The sequence below is a fragment of the Topomyia yanbarensis genome, chromosome 3, assembly GCF_030247195.1.
Source record: "Topomyia yanbarensis strain Yona2022 chromosome 3, ASM3024719v1, whole genome shotgun sequence".
Classification (NCBI taxonomy): Eukaryota; Metazoa; Arthropoda; class Insecta; order Diptera; family Culicidae; genus Topomyia; species Topomyia yanbarensis.
The window spans coordinates 304,779,854-304,793,476 of NC_080672.1; the positions used below are offsets into that span (position 1 = coordinate 304,779,854).

General features: G+C 39.8%; 1 protein-coding gene across 1 annotated transcript; it reads left to right on the plus strand.

Annotated features, from left to right (window-relative positions):
• Positions 1-9,953: 9,953 nt before the first annotated feature.
• LOC131690992 (inositol monophosphatase 1-like) lies at positions 9,954-11,999 on the plus strand. The gene is made up of 5 exons (XM_058977112.1): positions 9,954-10,158; positions 10,852-10,985; positions 11,058-11,205; positions 11,263-11,480; positions 11,563-11,999. The coding sequence occupies exons 1-5, from the start codon at positions 10,096-10,098 to the stop codon at positions 11,822-11,824; spliced, it is 825 nt and encodes a 274-aa protein (XP_058833095.1). The 5' UTR covers positions 9,954-10,095; the 3' UTR covers positions 11,825-11,999.
• The last annotated feature ends 1,624 nt before the right edge of the window (positions 12,000-13,623 follow it).

Here is a 13,623-nt window from a genome sequence, read left to right on the forward strand (position 1 = left end):
GAACCTGATTCCTCCCCGGCACTACCTTACGGTATTACTTCGGGGAGGGGTTTTAATATGCCTAGCACCTACTCTAATTCAACTATTTGTAGTTTGTTCCTTCAGTAGGATTACAGCCCTACTCCGCCATCCATACAGACTGGCAATTTCTGCATGGCAGTCGGAAAGCTGGCTATGAGTCGAGACTTAGTGCTCCTCCCCTACGAAGACAATCTGGGCGGCAAACTTCAGATTGTCTTATTCACCGAGCCCTTGGATTCCCTTATGCCACTCAGCACCACGACTCGGCTCCCTTGTGCCAGTTAGCACCGCAACTCCCTTCTCGTACCATTCAGCGCCATTTACTCGTTGAGCTCCCGACTTGTTCGCGAACTACTCGGTCCAGTCCCCGACGGTGGACTTAGCCTACTCCGACGGAAAGTTCCCCGGCGAGAGAAGTTCTCCCGAGGCCCAGCCAACCAGCCAGGTGTCGAGGTCAGTTCAGCAATTCCGGTTGAGCAGGGCGTCCGGTTCGCTGGTGCCCCGACGACCCGCGACTGGTGGTGTCTCTTCGCGGTCTACTCAGTTTAGGCCCCGGCGGTGAATCTAGCTTACGCCGACGAAAAGTTCCCCGGCGAAAGACGTTCTCCTGATACCGATTCTTCTTTGGTTTTAGCACCGCAATTTCTTGATCCCTTTGGCTCCCTCTCGTTACATTTCGCTCTACTTTCCCGATGAGCCATTCAGCTCCCGCCCTCACTTGTTCGCGAACTTGTTCGGTCTAGTCCCCAACAATGGATCTAGCCTGTTCTCTTGAAACCGAGCGGTAGATTTCTCCTGATACCGTTGTTCGTTTCTGTGAGCCATTTAGCACTCCGCGTCTTCCCGATCTACTCGATCTAGTCCCCGGCGGTGGATCTAGCCTACTCAACAGGCCATCCAGTAGGTGCTAAGGTCTATTCGGCGATTCCGGGTGGAGCGTAACTTCCGGTTCACCAGCGCCCCAACGACCCACGGATAGCTGTACGACGCGTTCTACTCGGTCTAATCCCCGGCGGTGGATCTAGCCTACTCACGACCTACCCGGTAGGGTGTCGAGATAGGTTCGGCGATTCCGGTGAAGCTTGACGTCCGGTTCACTGGCGCACCGACGATCCAAACTCGGTGCTACGTCACGTACTACTCAACTGGGCCCCGGCGGTGGACCTAGTCTACACAGTCGGAGAGTTCCCCGGCGGCGGAATTTCTCTCGAAACCCGATTTGTGGCTTCTTGGTCCCTTCGCCACTTCCTCTGCAGCTCGGAGAGTATGTTCGTGAGCACTCTGTTGACAGCGTCCAAGGTATGGTCGTCGCGGCACATCTCTTCGACGATATTGTCCACTGTCATACCAGGTATACCCCTAAGAGCTTCTTCGAACCCAGGGAATTCGAAGACCTCGTGTTCCGGTGTCTCCTGCACAGTCGCACACTCTGGGCAAAGGGGTGACGAAGCATGTCCAATCCGATGCAAGTACTTCCGGAAGCATCCGTGCCCGGACAGCAACTGCGTCAAATGGAAGTTCAACTCTCCATGCTTCCTATGCACCCAAGCCGACACATTTGGGATAAGTCGGTGGGTCCACCTTTCTTTCTTCGCGTTGTCTCACTCCTGTTGCCATTTAGCCAACGAGTCCGCTCGGACCAGTCTCCTAGCGTTACGTGCATTTCTCTGCTGGTAGCATTCCACGTCCTCCGCCAGGGTGATTGCAGCTCCCGGCGATAACACATACTGCCTCCGACGATATTGTTCTGTAGGCACCTTGCGACTCGTACGGACATCAGCCGGAATATGCTGTTTAGCTTTTCACGGTTCCGCTTGGTTTTCAGCGCAGCACTCCAGGCAGGAACCCCATATCGGAGTATCGATGACGAAACAGTAGATAGCAGACGTCTCGTGCAGCTTCTCGGGCCGCCGGCGTTTGGCATGATTCTCGCTATTGCGTTCGTTGCCTTCGCCGACTTTTCACAGGCGTAGTCAAAGTGGTTGTTGAAGCTCAACCGGTCGTCGATTATAACTCCCAACTGCTTCAGTGCACGCTTCGATGCAATCACTTGCGCTCCGACGTCGATCTGTATCCATTGAACCGCTTTGCAGTTACTGACCAACAACACCTCCGTCTTGTGGTGAGCTATTTGCAGCTTGAACCCGTTCATCCAGCTCTCGATCGCGTCTATTGTCTCCGTCATCCGACACCTCCACTTCTTCAAATGTCTAACCCATCACCGTTAGTGACACGTCGTCCGCGAATCCCACGATTTTCACTTTCCCAGGCAGCTGCAGACTAGACTGGTTCAATTTTTGACTTTTAGCTCCACCAGGCTCTATTGATTCATTTTATGGCCCTTAGTAATTGTGCAAATTTTGGTACCGATCGGTTGTGTCTACGGACCCTCCAAAAATTTAAAAGTTTGTGTGGAAATTAGTATGGAAAATCGGTTAAAATTGAAAATAAATTCTTAAAAAATCACCTCATCAATCAATTCATGAGAACACTGCATATATTTCTAAAGGTATTCTTCAACTGAACACATTCGTCGAACATTTTAAGTTTGTGAAAATTCGCTGAGAAAAGTTATTAACTAAAGAAGCAGCATGACTTCAAAACAAGTGTATTTTATTATTAATCCTAGCAACGCTGTTTGAATAGCTCAATCGATATACAAGTGTAAACTAGGCTTACCACCAACCGCTCCTGTATGGCAGATACGCTCAAAACGTCAATCAAAACTGGTCATCATTTTGAAATATGTTGTATTTAACGATGATCTAGTTTGAATCTGCAATGAGATCTGTTGAATATCAGTGGATTGTGTCTGAAACGGTAGCGAAGCGGCATATTCGTTTGTGTTCAGACCAAAACAAACGCAACATACTGAGACAAGTTTTTCAAGCTTTAACGGTAAGCCTTTCAAGTTTTGTGCCGAAACTGAAACGTGTGTACCCACAAAACATCAAAACAACAGCGCTAGATTATTGTTTCCAACAAAACGTCAGTACGCCCAAATATCAACAAGACGAAATCCAAAAAAATCAACTACTTCTTTAGTAGAAATTGCGATGAATCGGTTTTCCGTGCATGGATAATTAAATTAAAAAGATTACGCATACCCACAAATTTCCAAAATCGTAACTGGCTTTACGATTTTGGAATAGAAACTAACAATATTCTATAATCGTGGGGTATTGTTCATTATGCTTAGGTAGCCAAATCAAGTCAATATTTGTTAAATTCAGAACAAACTTCACAGAAGTTTGACGTACCAATTCTTTTGATAAAAAGCTGTCGAATATGATATAAATATGATAAAAACCAAAATCGGCATTCATGTCAATCTCTGATGTTAAATTCGGCATGTAGAATATAAGGTCTTTGGAGGTGAAATTTTAACTTTCTTTTGAAAATGGAGTTACATCATAGTAATTCTACCTACTACAGATATTTCACCGCAATAAGCAGTCATCATGACAAAATGGCTTAGTCGGCACGGCTATTTAAAAATAAAATTTTCTGGGGGGTAAAATGTACAATTAGTAGTGGGGGCAATATGATCAATCCTAACACTCAAAGTACCAAGCCTCAAAAATAAACGGGAAGCTAACTTCAAGTTGCTATATCTTCGCTGTTCTCCAACAGATGCTAAAAAATTTGACAGCTTTGGATAACCCCAAGTTTGTAGATGTGTTTATATACCACTAAATTGAAAATCGGTAAATGTTACGATAAGAAAATTTAATTTTCAACTGATAAGTTTTTTATACCCACAAAATATCCAGTGTGTATGTAATTCTCATGTTCCGCTGAGACATCAGCATTGCTCGAAAAATGCAAATCAACATTGCGCATTGCATACATACAGTACATTCTGTACGTAAAAAAGATGGGTGGGTAATGTCTGCGACATAACCGGAGAGATGTAGAATACATAAGGAACACGTTCTTCAAATATGTTGATATTCATTGGAATTTTCGGACAAAAGGTGATTTGGGCGAGGAATATTTCAAATTATTCTTTACAAAAATGATGGTGGTCCTGACAAGGACCGTTTTTGTTGGCGTTGTTGGCCTTGGTGGGGAGATGCGCTGGCTTCGATTTTCGTTGGATGCTTCTGACTTCTTACTATTTCCGGGCTTAGCTGTTGTCCAGGAGGTGATTCTGACATGATTGGTGTAGGTGTAGGTCGTCAACCGGTTATAATTTTTCAAGCGTTGTTTACATTTGAAATTAAACCACTGGATCAATTAAAAAAAGTATTGGTCTGTGATATGAAAAGTACGAAATATATCTTCGGGTTTCTGCATTGACGTTTTTGACAAATACAAGATCAATGCATGTGCCTGCAAGTGTAGTTGCTTGTGATGGATCAGAGATCAAACGAAGCTTGAAACATTCATTCATAAAATAAACAAATTTCAAATTCTCTATGTTGAAGTCGCCTGAAACGACCATTGGAACATTCTGATTTCTAGACTAAATATTCTACATTAAAAGATGGGTGGGTAATGTCTGCGACATAACTGGAGTGTCGTAACTACACTTGTGACGTTAATCCAAATCTAATGATATGCAACGAAATTACGTTTGCATGTGAAATTTTCAAATGATTCGTTATAATTATGGTTAAAAATTCTAATTGGGAATTCTTTTCCATCACCAACTATTTTTCTTTTTTTCGAATCTACAGCATTCTTTGAAAATATTGTTGAAATGTTATTGATGAAAAACTGAAAATGCGTTTGGCAACACTGCTCACTAAATGGATGGTGGGAAGACGCACATTCGTTTTGATTATGCTAGTATTAGTAGCAGGAAAGAATGAAAAGGAACATAGCCCGAAAACGAGCAAGCGAGAGAGCGATAGTAATTCGTATTCGCTCTACTAAACTAAAAAAAGATGGGTGGGTAATGTCTGTGACATAACCGGAGCATCGTGACTTCACTTCGAGACGTTAATTTAAATCTAATGATTTATGCAGTTAATCAAAGGAGGCTGCCAAAAAGTTCGAATAAAAGCACGCGACTAGTGTACTTTGCACGTTCTATATTTTATCAACACTAGAGAGAATCGAAAAAATAATTCAAAGTGTAATAGCAACATGCAATTGTGGCAACACTGGCCATGGGATGGTGGGGAACACGCACATTCGTTTAATTTATGATGTATTAGCAGCAGAAAGGAATGGAAAAGCAGTGCGCGAAAACGAGCGAGGATAATTTAAATTCTCTTTCTATCCACATATCGTATTTCTAACCTACTTGCTGAAAATTGTTAAACACCTCAAATGGATATTTCAGTTTAACTCTTATTAGAACACAATTAATTGGTCCTGAAAAGAACCGTTTATTGTTTTATTGCGGGAGCATAATTCAGACGCACTCCCCGCGACACGGTGAGCCAGTTTAATATATTTGGCCTGAAAGTTATGCGTTTGGTGCAGTATTTTGCATTCTCGAACAAACCAGGCGCACTATTTTGCATTCTCGAACCAGTAGGCATCGTTGGCTTCTCGGGGCATCATTACGACTGAGGTTTGTAAGCGTAGCTCGACTTTGCAGTCCTGTACAATCTCACGAACCAGACGCTGGAACGATAGCCTACAGATTAGTTGCCCTTTAGTTGGGGCGAAATTCTTGCAGGGCGACAGTTCCGATGAGTCACCAGTAGCTGGGGCACTGTTTCCGTCCATCGCCATTGCCAACTGCTTTCCTTCGGTGGACTGGCTGCTTGCTAGTGCTTGAACGAATACGAATGATGAGAAAAACCGACTGACCAATATTCATATATAAACACACGAGAAAGCACTACTATCGCTCTCTCGCTCGTTTTCGTTCCATTCCTGCGCCTTTCCTTTCCGTTCGGCTACCAATACTTGCATAACCAAAACGAATATTCTGTCTTTCCATCGCCTTCAATGTAGTGGCCAGTGCTAGCAAACTTGCATGTTCAGTTTTTCAATAACAACATTCAAACAATATTTTCAAAGAATGTTACAGATTTGAAAAGAAGGAAGGAAAATATTTTCACAAATTTAAATTCTTTTGTGTTATTTGTTAGCGCTGATAAAGGCTATTTAGTTTGCTACTAGCAAGGAGCTGCACAAACAAATCGATTTATGCAGTTAATCAACGGAGGCTGCCAAAAAGTTCGAATAAAAGCATGCGACTAGTGTACTTTGCACGTTCTATATTTTATCAATACTAGAGAGGATCGATAAAATAATTCAAAGTGTAATAGCAACATGCAATTGTGGCAACACTGGCCATGAGATGGTGGGGGAACATGCACATTCGTTTAAGTTATGATGGTATTAGCAGCAGAAAGGAATGGAAAAGCAGTGCACGAAAACGAGCGAGAGAGGATAATTTAAATTCTCTTTCTTTCGTTCCACACATCGTATTTCTTATATAGACGCTGGAACGATAGCCTACAGATTAGTTGCCCTTTAGTTGGGGCGAAATTCTTGCAGGGCGACAGTTCCGATGAGTCACCAGTAGCTGGGGCACTTTTTCGGACCGTCGTCATTGCCAACTGCTTTACTTCGGTGGACTGGCTGCTTGCTAGTACTTGAACGAATACGAATGAGAAAAACCGACCGACAGATATTTATATAATCGCGCTAATATGCACTACTATCGCTTTCTCGCTCGTTCTCGTGCCGTGCGTGAGCCTTTCCTTTCCGTCCGGCTTCTAATGGCCTAACCAAAGGAGTATGCCGTCTTTCCCCCACTAACTGCTCTCGTCAAGCAACCAAATACGAATAATCATAAAACAAACATGTAGTGGACCTATATATAAACTTTTCATTATTTTATTGTTCGGTTGGTCCACCATTTTGACGGCTCTGTGCGGGATGGGCTGAAAATTTTCACTTTTCCGAGTCGTTTTCGAAAGATTTTTCAAAACACAATTTTTTGTTATTAGTGCATGTTATACATACTTAAAATTTTAATACAGCATAGAGGAACATATTTTCAACAAATTGGCCTAAAAATCAAATCATTCTGTTAAGTATGATAAAAGTTATTAACGTTCAAAATCTGACGCGGTGCCGCAGCCGATATTTTGAAACGGGACCCCTATATTGAAAGCTTAAATGTATTCTACATTAAAAACCATTGTCACTAGGTGTTCATTTTACCACCACCATATGTTCATTATACCCACACGCTAAAAACATGTCTAATTTTTGAACATGTTTTGAAACCGAGAATAATGTTTGAAAAAATATGTATATGTCGAAGTATTTTCACCAATCATGTAAAAAACATGTCTAACAAGAAGCATACAAGGTGATGTAGTATCTCAATCACTAATTGCTTAGAAAATAATGACTTTGCTTAAAATGTTCATTTTACCACCAGTTTCCCTATTAGTACATGGTTCGACGTAGAATTAGTTCATCAGATTTAGAATAAAACTTATAACAATTAATTTTGTGTCTAACAAAAAACGATTCAGCACATTATAATTAAATGTCACTATTTCGGGCAAAAACAGGATTTTTTTTAATGCTAGGATGCATAATAAAACGCCTTTTTACTGTTTTATTGTCGCGCATATAATAAAATCTCACATTGCGGGCGTCTGAAAGGCGCATCAAATATAGTCGCAGTTGCTCCGCAAGCCGATTTCAGCGGAGCCACTAGACAATGAGACAGTCGAACATAAGTGAACTATAGGAGTGATAATCAGTCTCTATTGCAAATGAATGTAGAGGATCTTCTCTTGCAATGTTTGTTTATTTTTCTACTAGCTTTGTGCTTTTCAAAAGCTTCAAAGAAAAAGCTGCCTATGAATTTATATAGGCGGCTGTCACGCGCCTATCTGTATTGAGGTTTCATATAATCGCATATCGAGCGATAATCCTGCAAAGCACAATATAGTAAACTTTAAAGATTACGCAGAAAAAACTATTTTGTAATTTTAAGTTTATTTTCATGCACCAATTTGGAGCATGAATATAAACGTAAAATTAAGTTCCACCACAAATCCACACGACTTGTCGTACGTTCTTCAACGAATATTATTATAAGGGATCATCCATAAATGACGAAGCATTATTTGGGGGAGGGGGGAGTATTGTATTTTGTGATGATGTGTGACGACAGGGGGGTAGCGGGTCATGTCATGCTACGTAGCTTTTTAAAGGGGAATAACCAACATAGTTTTTTATTTTTTTTTATTTTACGGGGACAAGGGGGGGGGGGAATTACCGTCAAGCTACGTAATTACCAGGGGGGTATTTAGAGGTTTGTGACGAAATGCTACGATAAGGGAGGGGGATGTTGAAAATCACTCAAAAAATGCTACGTCATTTATGGATCGTCCCTAATTTTACACGTGTATTGAAAATTACAGTTTCATTAAACGGATAACCAATGCACTTCAATGTATCTTTACTCGAATATTGCTGTAAAATGAATGACATGTAATGAGTGCATTGATTTTAACAGAATTTTCAATCAAATTTTTCATTCAAGCTTTGTATGTTTACATTCGTATTGGTTTACATGTCGTTTAAATTTCATTATTTTTTGGTGTGTACGGTATGACATTAAACTTTACTGTGAATTATATTAAATTATTTTAAATTACTGTCCTGTTGCAGTAAAATTATGACTTTGTTGCTGTATGTTTTTGTTCTGGTTGCACTAATGCTAACTTAGTCCTGTCACTAAGTTAGTGTCGGATTACTAATAGCTAGCTAATTTTCGAATTGGGCTTGAGGGTTTATGTGATAAAATATTAAAACAAATCCGAAAGCTGAGGAAAAGGCACACATTTCATATTTTGTACATTTTTTAATTATTACAATATTAGCTATTGAAAAAATAAAAAAAAATACGTGGAATTCACGCCCCATATGTTTGTCGGAGCACAATCAACAAATGAATTCACATTCTCACGATTTTTACATAAAAACAATCGAATATGTAACGGAAATTAGTTATCTTGTATTGCCTTGTCTTAGATATATACGAATTAAACATGCAACCCCTTCAAATCGATACGCGTACTTGAACTCAAACTTATTATCAATCTAAAATAAATAAGGATAAAAATCCCACAAGTGTTCCAACCACATCGCCCATTTTGGACGATGAGGTACAACTGATCGCCTATCGCATGGTTTATCCAGAGTTTTTAATAGTAGAGTTGCGTAAAGAGGATTGGCAACATTGGACCAATCATTGGTCTTTTTTAAATTTTGGCAACCTTTTATTTTTAGTTAAATTTCAAATGACTTAACCCGAACGCTTCAGTTAGAAGTTAACTTTGTGCATTTAAAAATTTAAAATTAAGTGTTTAGTTTTATTTTGTAAAAATCAGTACGATAAATAACATCGTATAAAGAATTTAAGCTTTTTCCGGTTCTCAACTGATCCGCAACTAAGAACGAAATGCATTGATTTTTGCCGCTTGCCGTCTAATTGGGGTGTGACAAAAACAGTCGAATTTGCAGCGTAAGATAAATTTGAAACAGGTACATATGTATAAGTGGAATGCATACACAAATTTCTCAAAATTTTAGCTGCACTTTAACTATGAGAAATACCTTCATATTTCCACTGTCGGTGGAAGAGCTGTTCCGGTGTTTAAAATAGTGCCAAATTTGAATATCAGTGAACATATATTTTTTAATAATTGTCATTAAGCAAAATATTAACATTATTTAAATGTTAATATTACATCATTGAATTTTTTCTCATAATTATAATCACATAATAACGATACTCCCCACGCATTCAAGCATTGTTATTCTTCGTGTCCGATAGGTAGACGTTTTGAGTGTTCAATAGGTAGATTTGCTTCAGTCTTTGCGCAACTGTTCTTTATAAACTGTGGGTTTATCGTTTCACCATTTTTCTCCTCCTTGTTGTGACATTTGCTCGCCGCATGCTTTGGGTCGTATTGCCTATTTAAAGGCGTACGCATTCGCTGTGTGTCATTCAGTAGTACAGTGTCAGTAGCCAGGAGAGGGCAGAACGGAACAACATTGAAAGAAGAAAAAAACATTTTCAACATCTCTAAACAATCTATAATCTGAAGGAATATTTAACTAGTGCTATCAGTTATGGCTCTCAACTTAGATGAATGCTACGACCATGTGATGGGTCTTGTTGACGAAGCTGGCAAGGTATGAACTGACGCATTTATATTTATATTATATCTAGAATATTTTTACGAAGCTTAGGTAAACTATGTGTGACATTTCGATTTAAGATTAATGAAGGAGAAAATGCTCAGTCTGTAATTGGCATTAGAAAATCTGTTTGTTTACATTTGTTAGTTGTGATGCTTTAAAAAATGTTTCACGCCTAGGCACAAACTACTAGCTACATTAAGATCCTTTAAAATGATATAAACCTACTGGTAATGAGGTGCGGTAATTAAAAAATTGATATACCTATATTGCATTAAAAACAAGTTGTAGGGTAAAATTTTCATGATACAAACGTAATATTCGAGTTAAAAATACGTGAAAAAACAACTCGAAGCCCGAAAGTATTAAAAAATATGTTTATTTACAAGTTTACCACTTTTCATTAAGCGCCAACCTTGCTTAAATTGGATGAATGAAAATTCTAACAAACTGTTGTCTGGAGACTGAAATGATAATATTTCAGTTTAATACGCTAACGGCAACACATGTATTTTAACCTGGGTTAATAAATAAACGAATCGTTTCCAAAATTGTGAACAACATTTAATGTGAAAAATATCAAATCCAATATTTCTTTATTCACATGACATGAGGAGTTAAGTAACAATAAACAACCGTTTACCCTATAATTTCACATTCTAATTAAATTATTTTCTTTCATCATAGATTATTGCTGCACGAAACTATGGCGAAAAGAGTGTAGTGGAAAAATCTAGTAATATCGATTTATTAACCGAAACGGATCAACAAGTTGAGCGATTGCTGATGGATGGGATTACTGCAAAATATCCTGACCATAAGTAAATATAACATACTTCTGCAAAAGTATCAGAAAACATTTCGTTACTTAACAAAAACTTCCATTCCTGCAGGTTTATTGGTGAAGAGGAAACCAGTGCGGGGAAACAGGCGGTACTAGAAAATGCTCCAACATGGATTATCGATCCGGTCGATGGGACAATGAATTTCGTTCATAGTTTCCCACATTCTTGTATATCCATTGCTCTATTGGTGAACAAGGTATAGTTTGAGTATTGTTAACATAGGAATGTTATAGTTATTTAAAATATATCATAGGTAGCGGAAATAGCAATTATTCATAATCCAGTACTGAATCAGACATTTACCGCTCGTCGAGGGAAAGGAGCATTTATGAACGGGAAACAAATACGAGTTTCGGGTGAAACTCGCTTGGAACATGCACTAGCTACCACCGAGTTTGGTACCAGCCGAGATGAGGAAAAAACTGCTGTGGTGTTGGAGAACATCGGAAAACTTATACGAGTGATACATGGGTAAACAATGAAAAAAAATTGCATGAAAGTGCATCTTCTGGGTAACGAAAATTAATAACTTCTGCTCTTTTTCTTCTTTCAGTATGCGAAGTTTGGGATCGGCAGCCCTGAACATAGCAATGGTAGCGCTGGGAGGTGCTGATTTCAATTACGAGTTCGGTATCCATGCATGGGATATAGCCGCCGGGGACCTGCTGGTGCGGGAAGCTGGAGGTGTTTGCTTGGATCCAACAGGCGGCCCGCTCGATTTGATGTCTCGGCGATTTTTGTGCGCTAGCACGCAGGAACTTGCCGATAAAGTTATTCCACTGTTGACGCAGTACTATCCACAACCAAGGGATTAGAACATAAAAATGTTGTATATTATGTATTGTTCTCAATAGCCAATGTCTGTGTAAAAAGTTTGTTTAGCAAATAATCAGTAATGGAATTTACTGAGATACCGATTATTTTCATCACTGATCTGAATCGTTGAAAAATCTTAGAATGTAGTGAGATTTTAATATATTTTACACCATCGCTTGATTATTTTTATTTTGCTTCAAAGGGAGCTCCAAACGCAATCGTTTCTCTGTGTTCGATTCCTCTATGTGCTGCTTTTTATAATGGGTAGATACTCGTATACCTAGTTAGCAAAGAGATATACTATATTTAGAAGAGCTTGGAAGAAAATCACGTGAATGATATAAGAAAACAAATCATTACTGCGTACCTACCTTGCAGGACCGGTGGAACACTTTTTTCCGAGTGGGTAGTAAGATTCGGAGTCATTTTTACCCGTACTGACGAAAGTTCAGACATGGCGTGTGTAAATAAAGATGAAAATTCCTTAGCTGGTGGCCATTTGGAAACACCCTTTGTTAACGGGCTGTATGACCAACGGCTAAGCGAAAATGTGTTTGGTGATTACTGATACTACATGGAGCATTTGTGCAGCTAAGTACCAATTATTCCATCCTTTTAAATTTCATTGCATTAGTTTTCCATACCCTATGATAAAACTGCGATTTGGTGGATACTGAAACCCGCATGACAGTGTTGACTAATGGGAAAATATCTTCGACGACCGACATCCTTTCAGGAATAATGGAGGACGATTTGAATACCGAAGACAAAAATAATGCAGATTAATCTATTTTTCAATACAAACCTACCGGACCAAAGATAAGCCATTTAAAATCATCGATATATCGTGTGATCCAACTAAACAACACTCGGGCGTGTACGAAAAAGTATGTTGTCCATGTACCCGCCCGGGAAATAGAGATAAATGGTGTAGTCTCCGAGAGGGGCTTACTCGCGAAATAAGCGGTTAGCTCCTTTCAGAACGCTTCGCTTCAGGCAGTGGAAATTCTTGTATCCAATCAATTGCGTTCAGCAAACATCGAAGAGTATAAGAAAACGACTTCATTTCTATCAGTCTCACTTCGAGCGTTTCGCCGGAACTGTTCTTCAATAGTTGGATCTTTTCAACGGGGCTCGTCTACCTATCCGCCTTTTTGTAAACTGCCGTTGTTGCAAATACTGGGGCCATAGAGTGACCCATTGTAGAAACAAGGTACGATGTGGAAAATGCGGATAGAATCATGAAAAGTTTTCCTTGTGTGGAGAGACTGCATGAACTGTCGACATGAACCCAAACACCCAAAAGTGTCGAAATCGGTTGGAAATTGCCTTAGTTATTGGCATTTCATTTTTGTGGGTACCCGGGTACCCTCGTCGGCCTATTACAAGGTAAAAAAAATCAGAAGCTCCTCTTTACTCCCCTTACTATATCAACAATATTATTAACCCAAAAGCTTGACTTAGTGATGTTCTAAGATGTTACAAAGTTTCAATTCAAGCTGTATGTGTATGTATGTTGGAAGCCACCATTCTAGCTTGAGTATTGCACTGCACGCGTCTCCACTTCACAGTACGCTCAAGTTTCGTTACCATTCTGCATTCAGTATGCCGCTGTATGAAGGGCGGACCCGCAGGCAATTACACCTACTCAGTATCCGCGGAAATCAAAGATATAACGCTGCTAATTATTATGGCAGTAGTGTCGAGGGTGATCCTAAAAGTGGCTGCGCAAACTTATGGTTTTATATGGGGAAAATATGGGAGTTCCTGAGTGCTTTATCTGAAAATTCTTACAAAA

Coding starts and splice junctions, on each gene's coding strand:
- LOC131690992 (XM_058977112.1), top strand. CDS start 10,096: ATGGCTCTCAACTTAGATGAATGCTACGACCATGTGATGGGTCTTGTT. Junction 10,159..10,851: donor TTGTTGACGAAGCTGGCAAG/GTATGAACTGAC, acceptor CTTTCATCATAG/ATTATTGCTGCACGAAACTA. Junction 11,206..11,262: donor TTGCTCTATTGGTGAACAAG/GTATAGTTTGAG, acceptor AATATATCATAG/GTAGCGGAAATAGCAATTAT.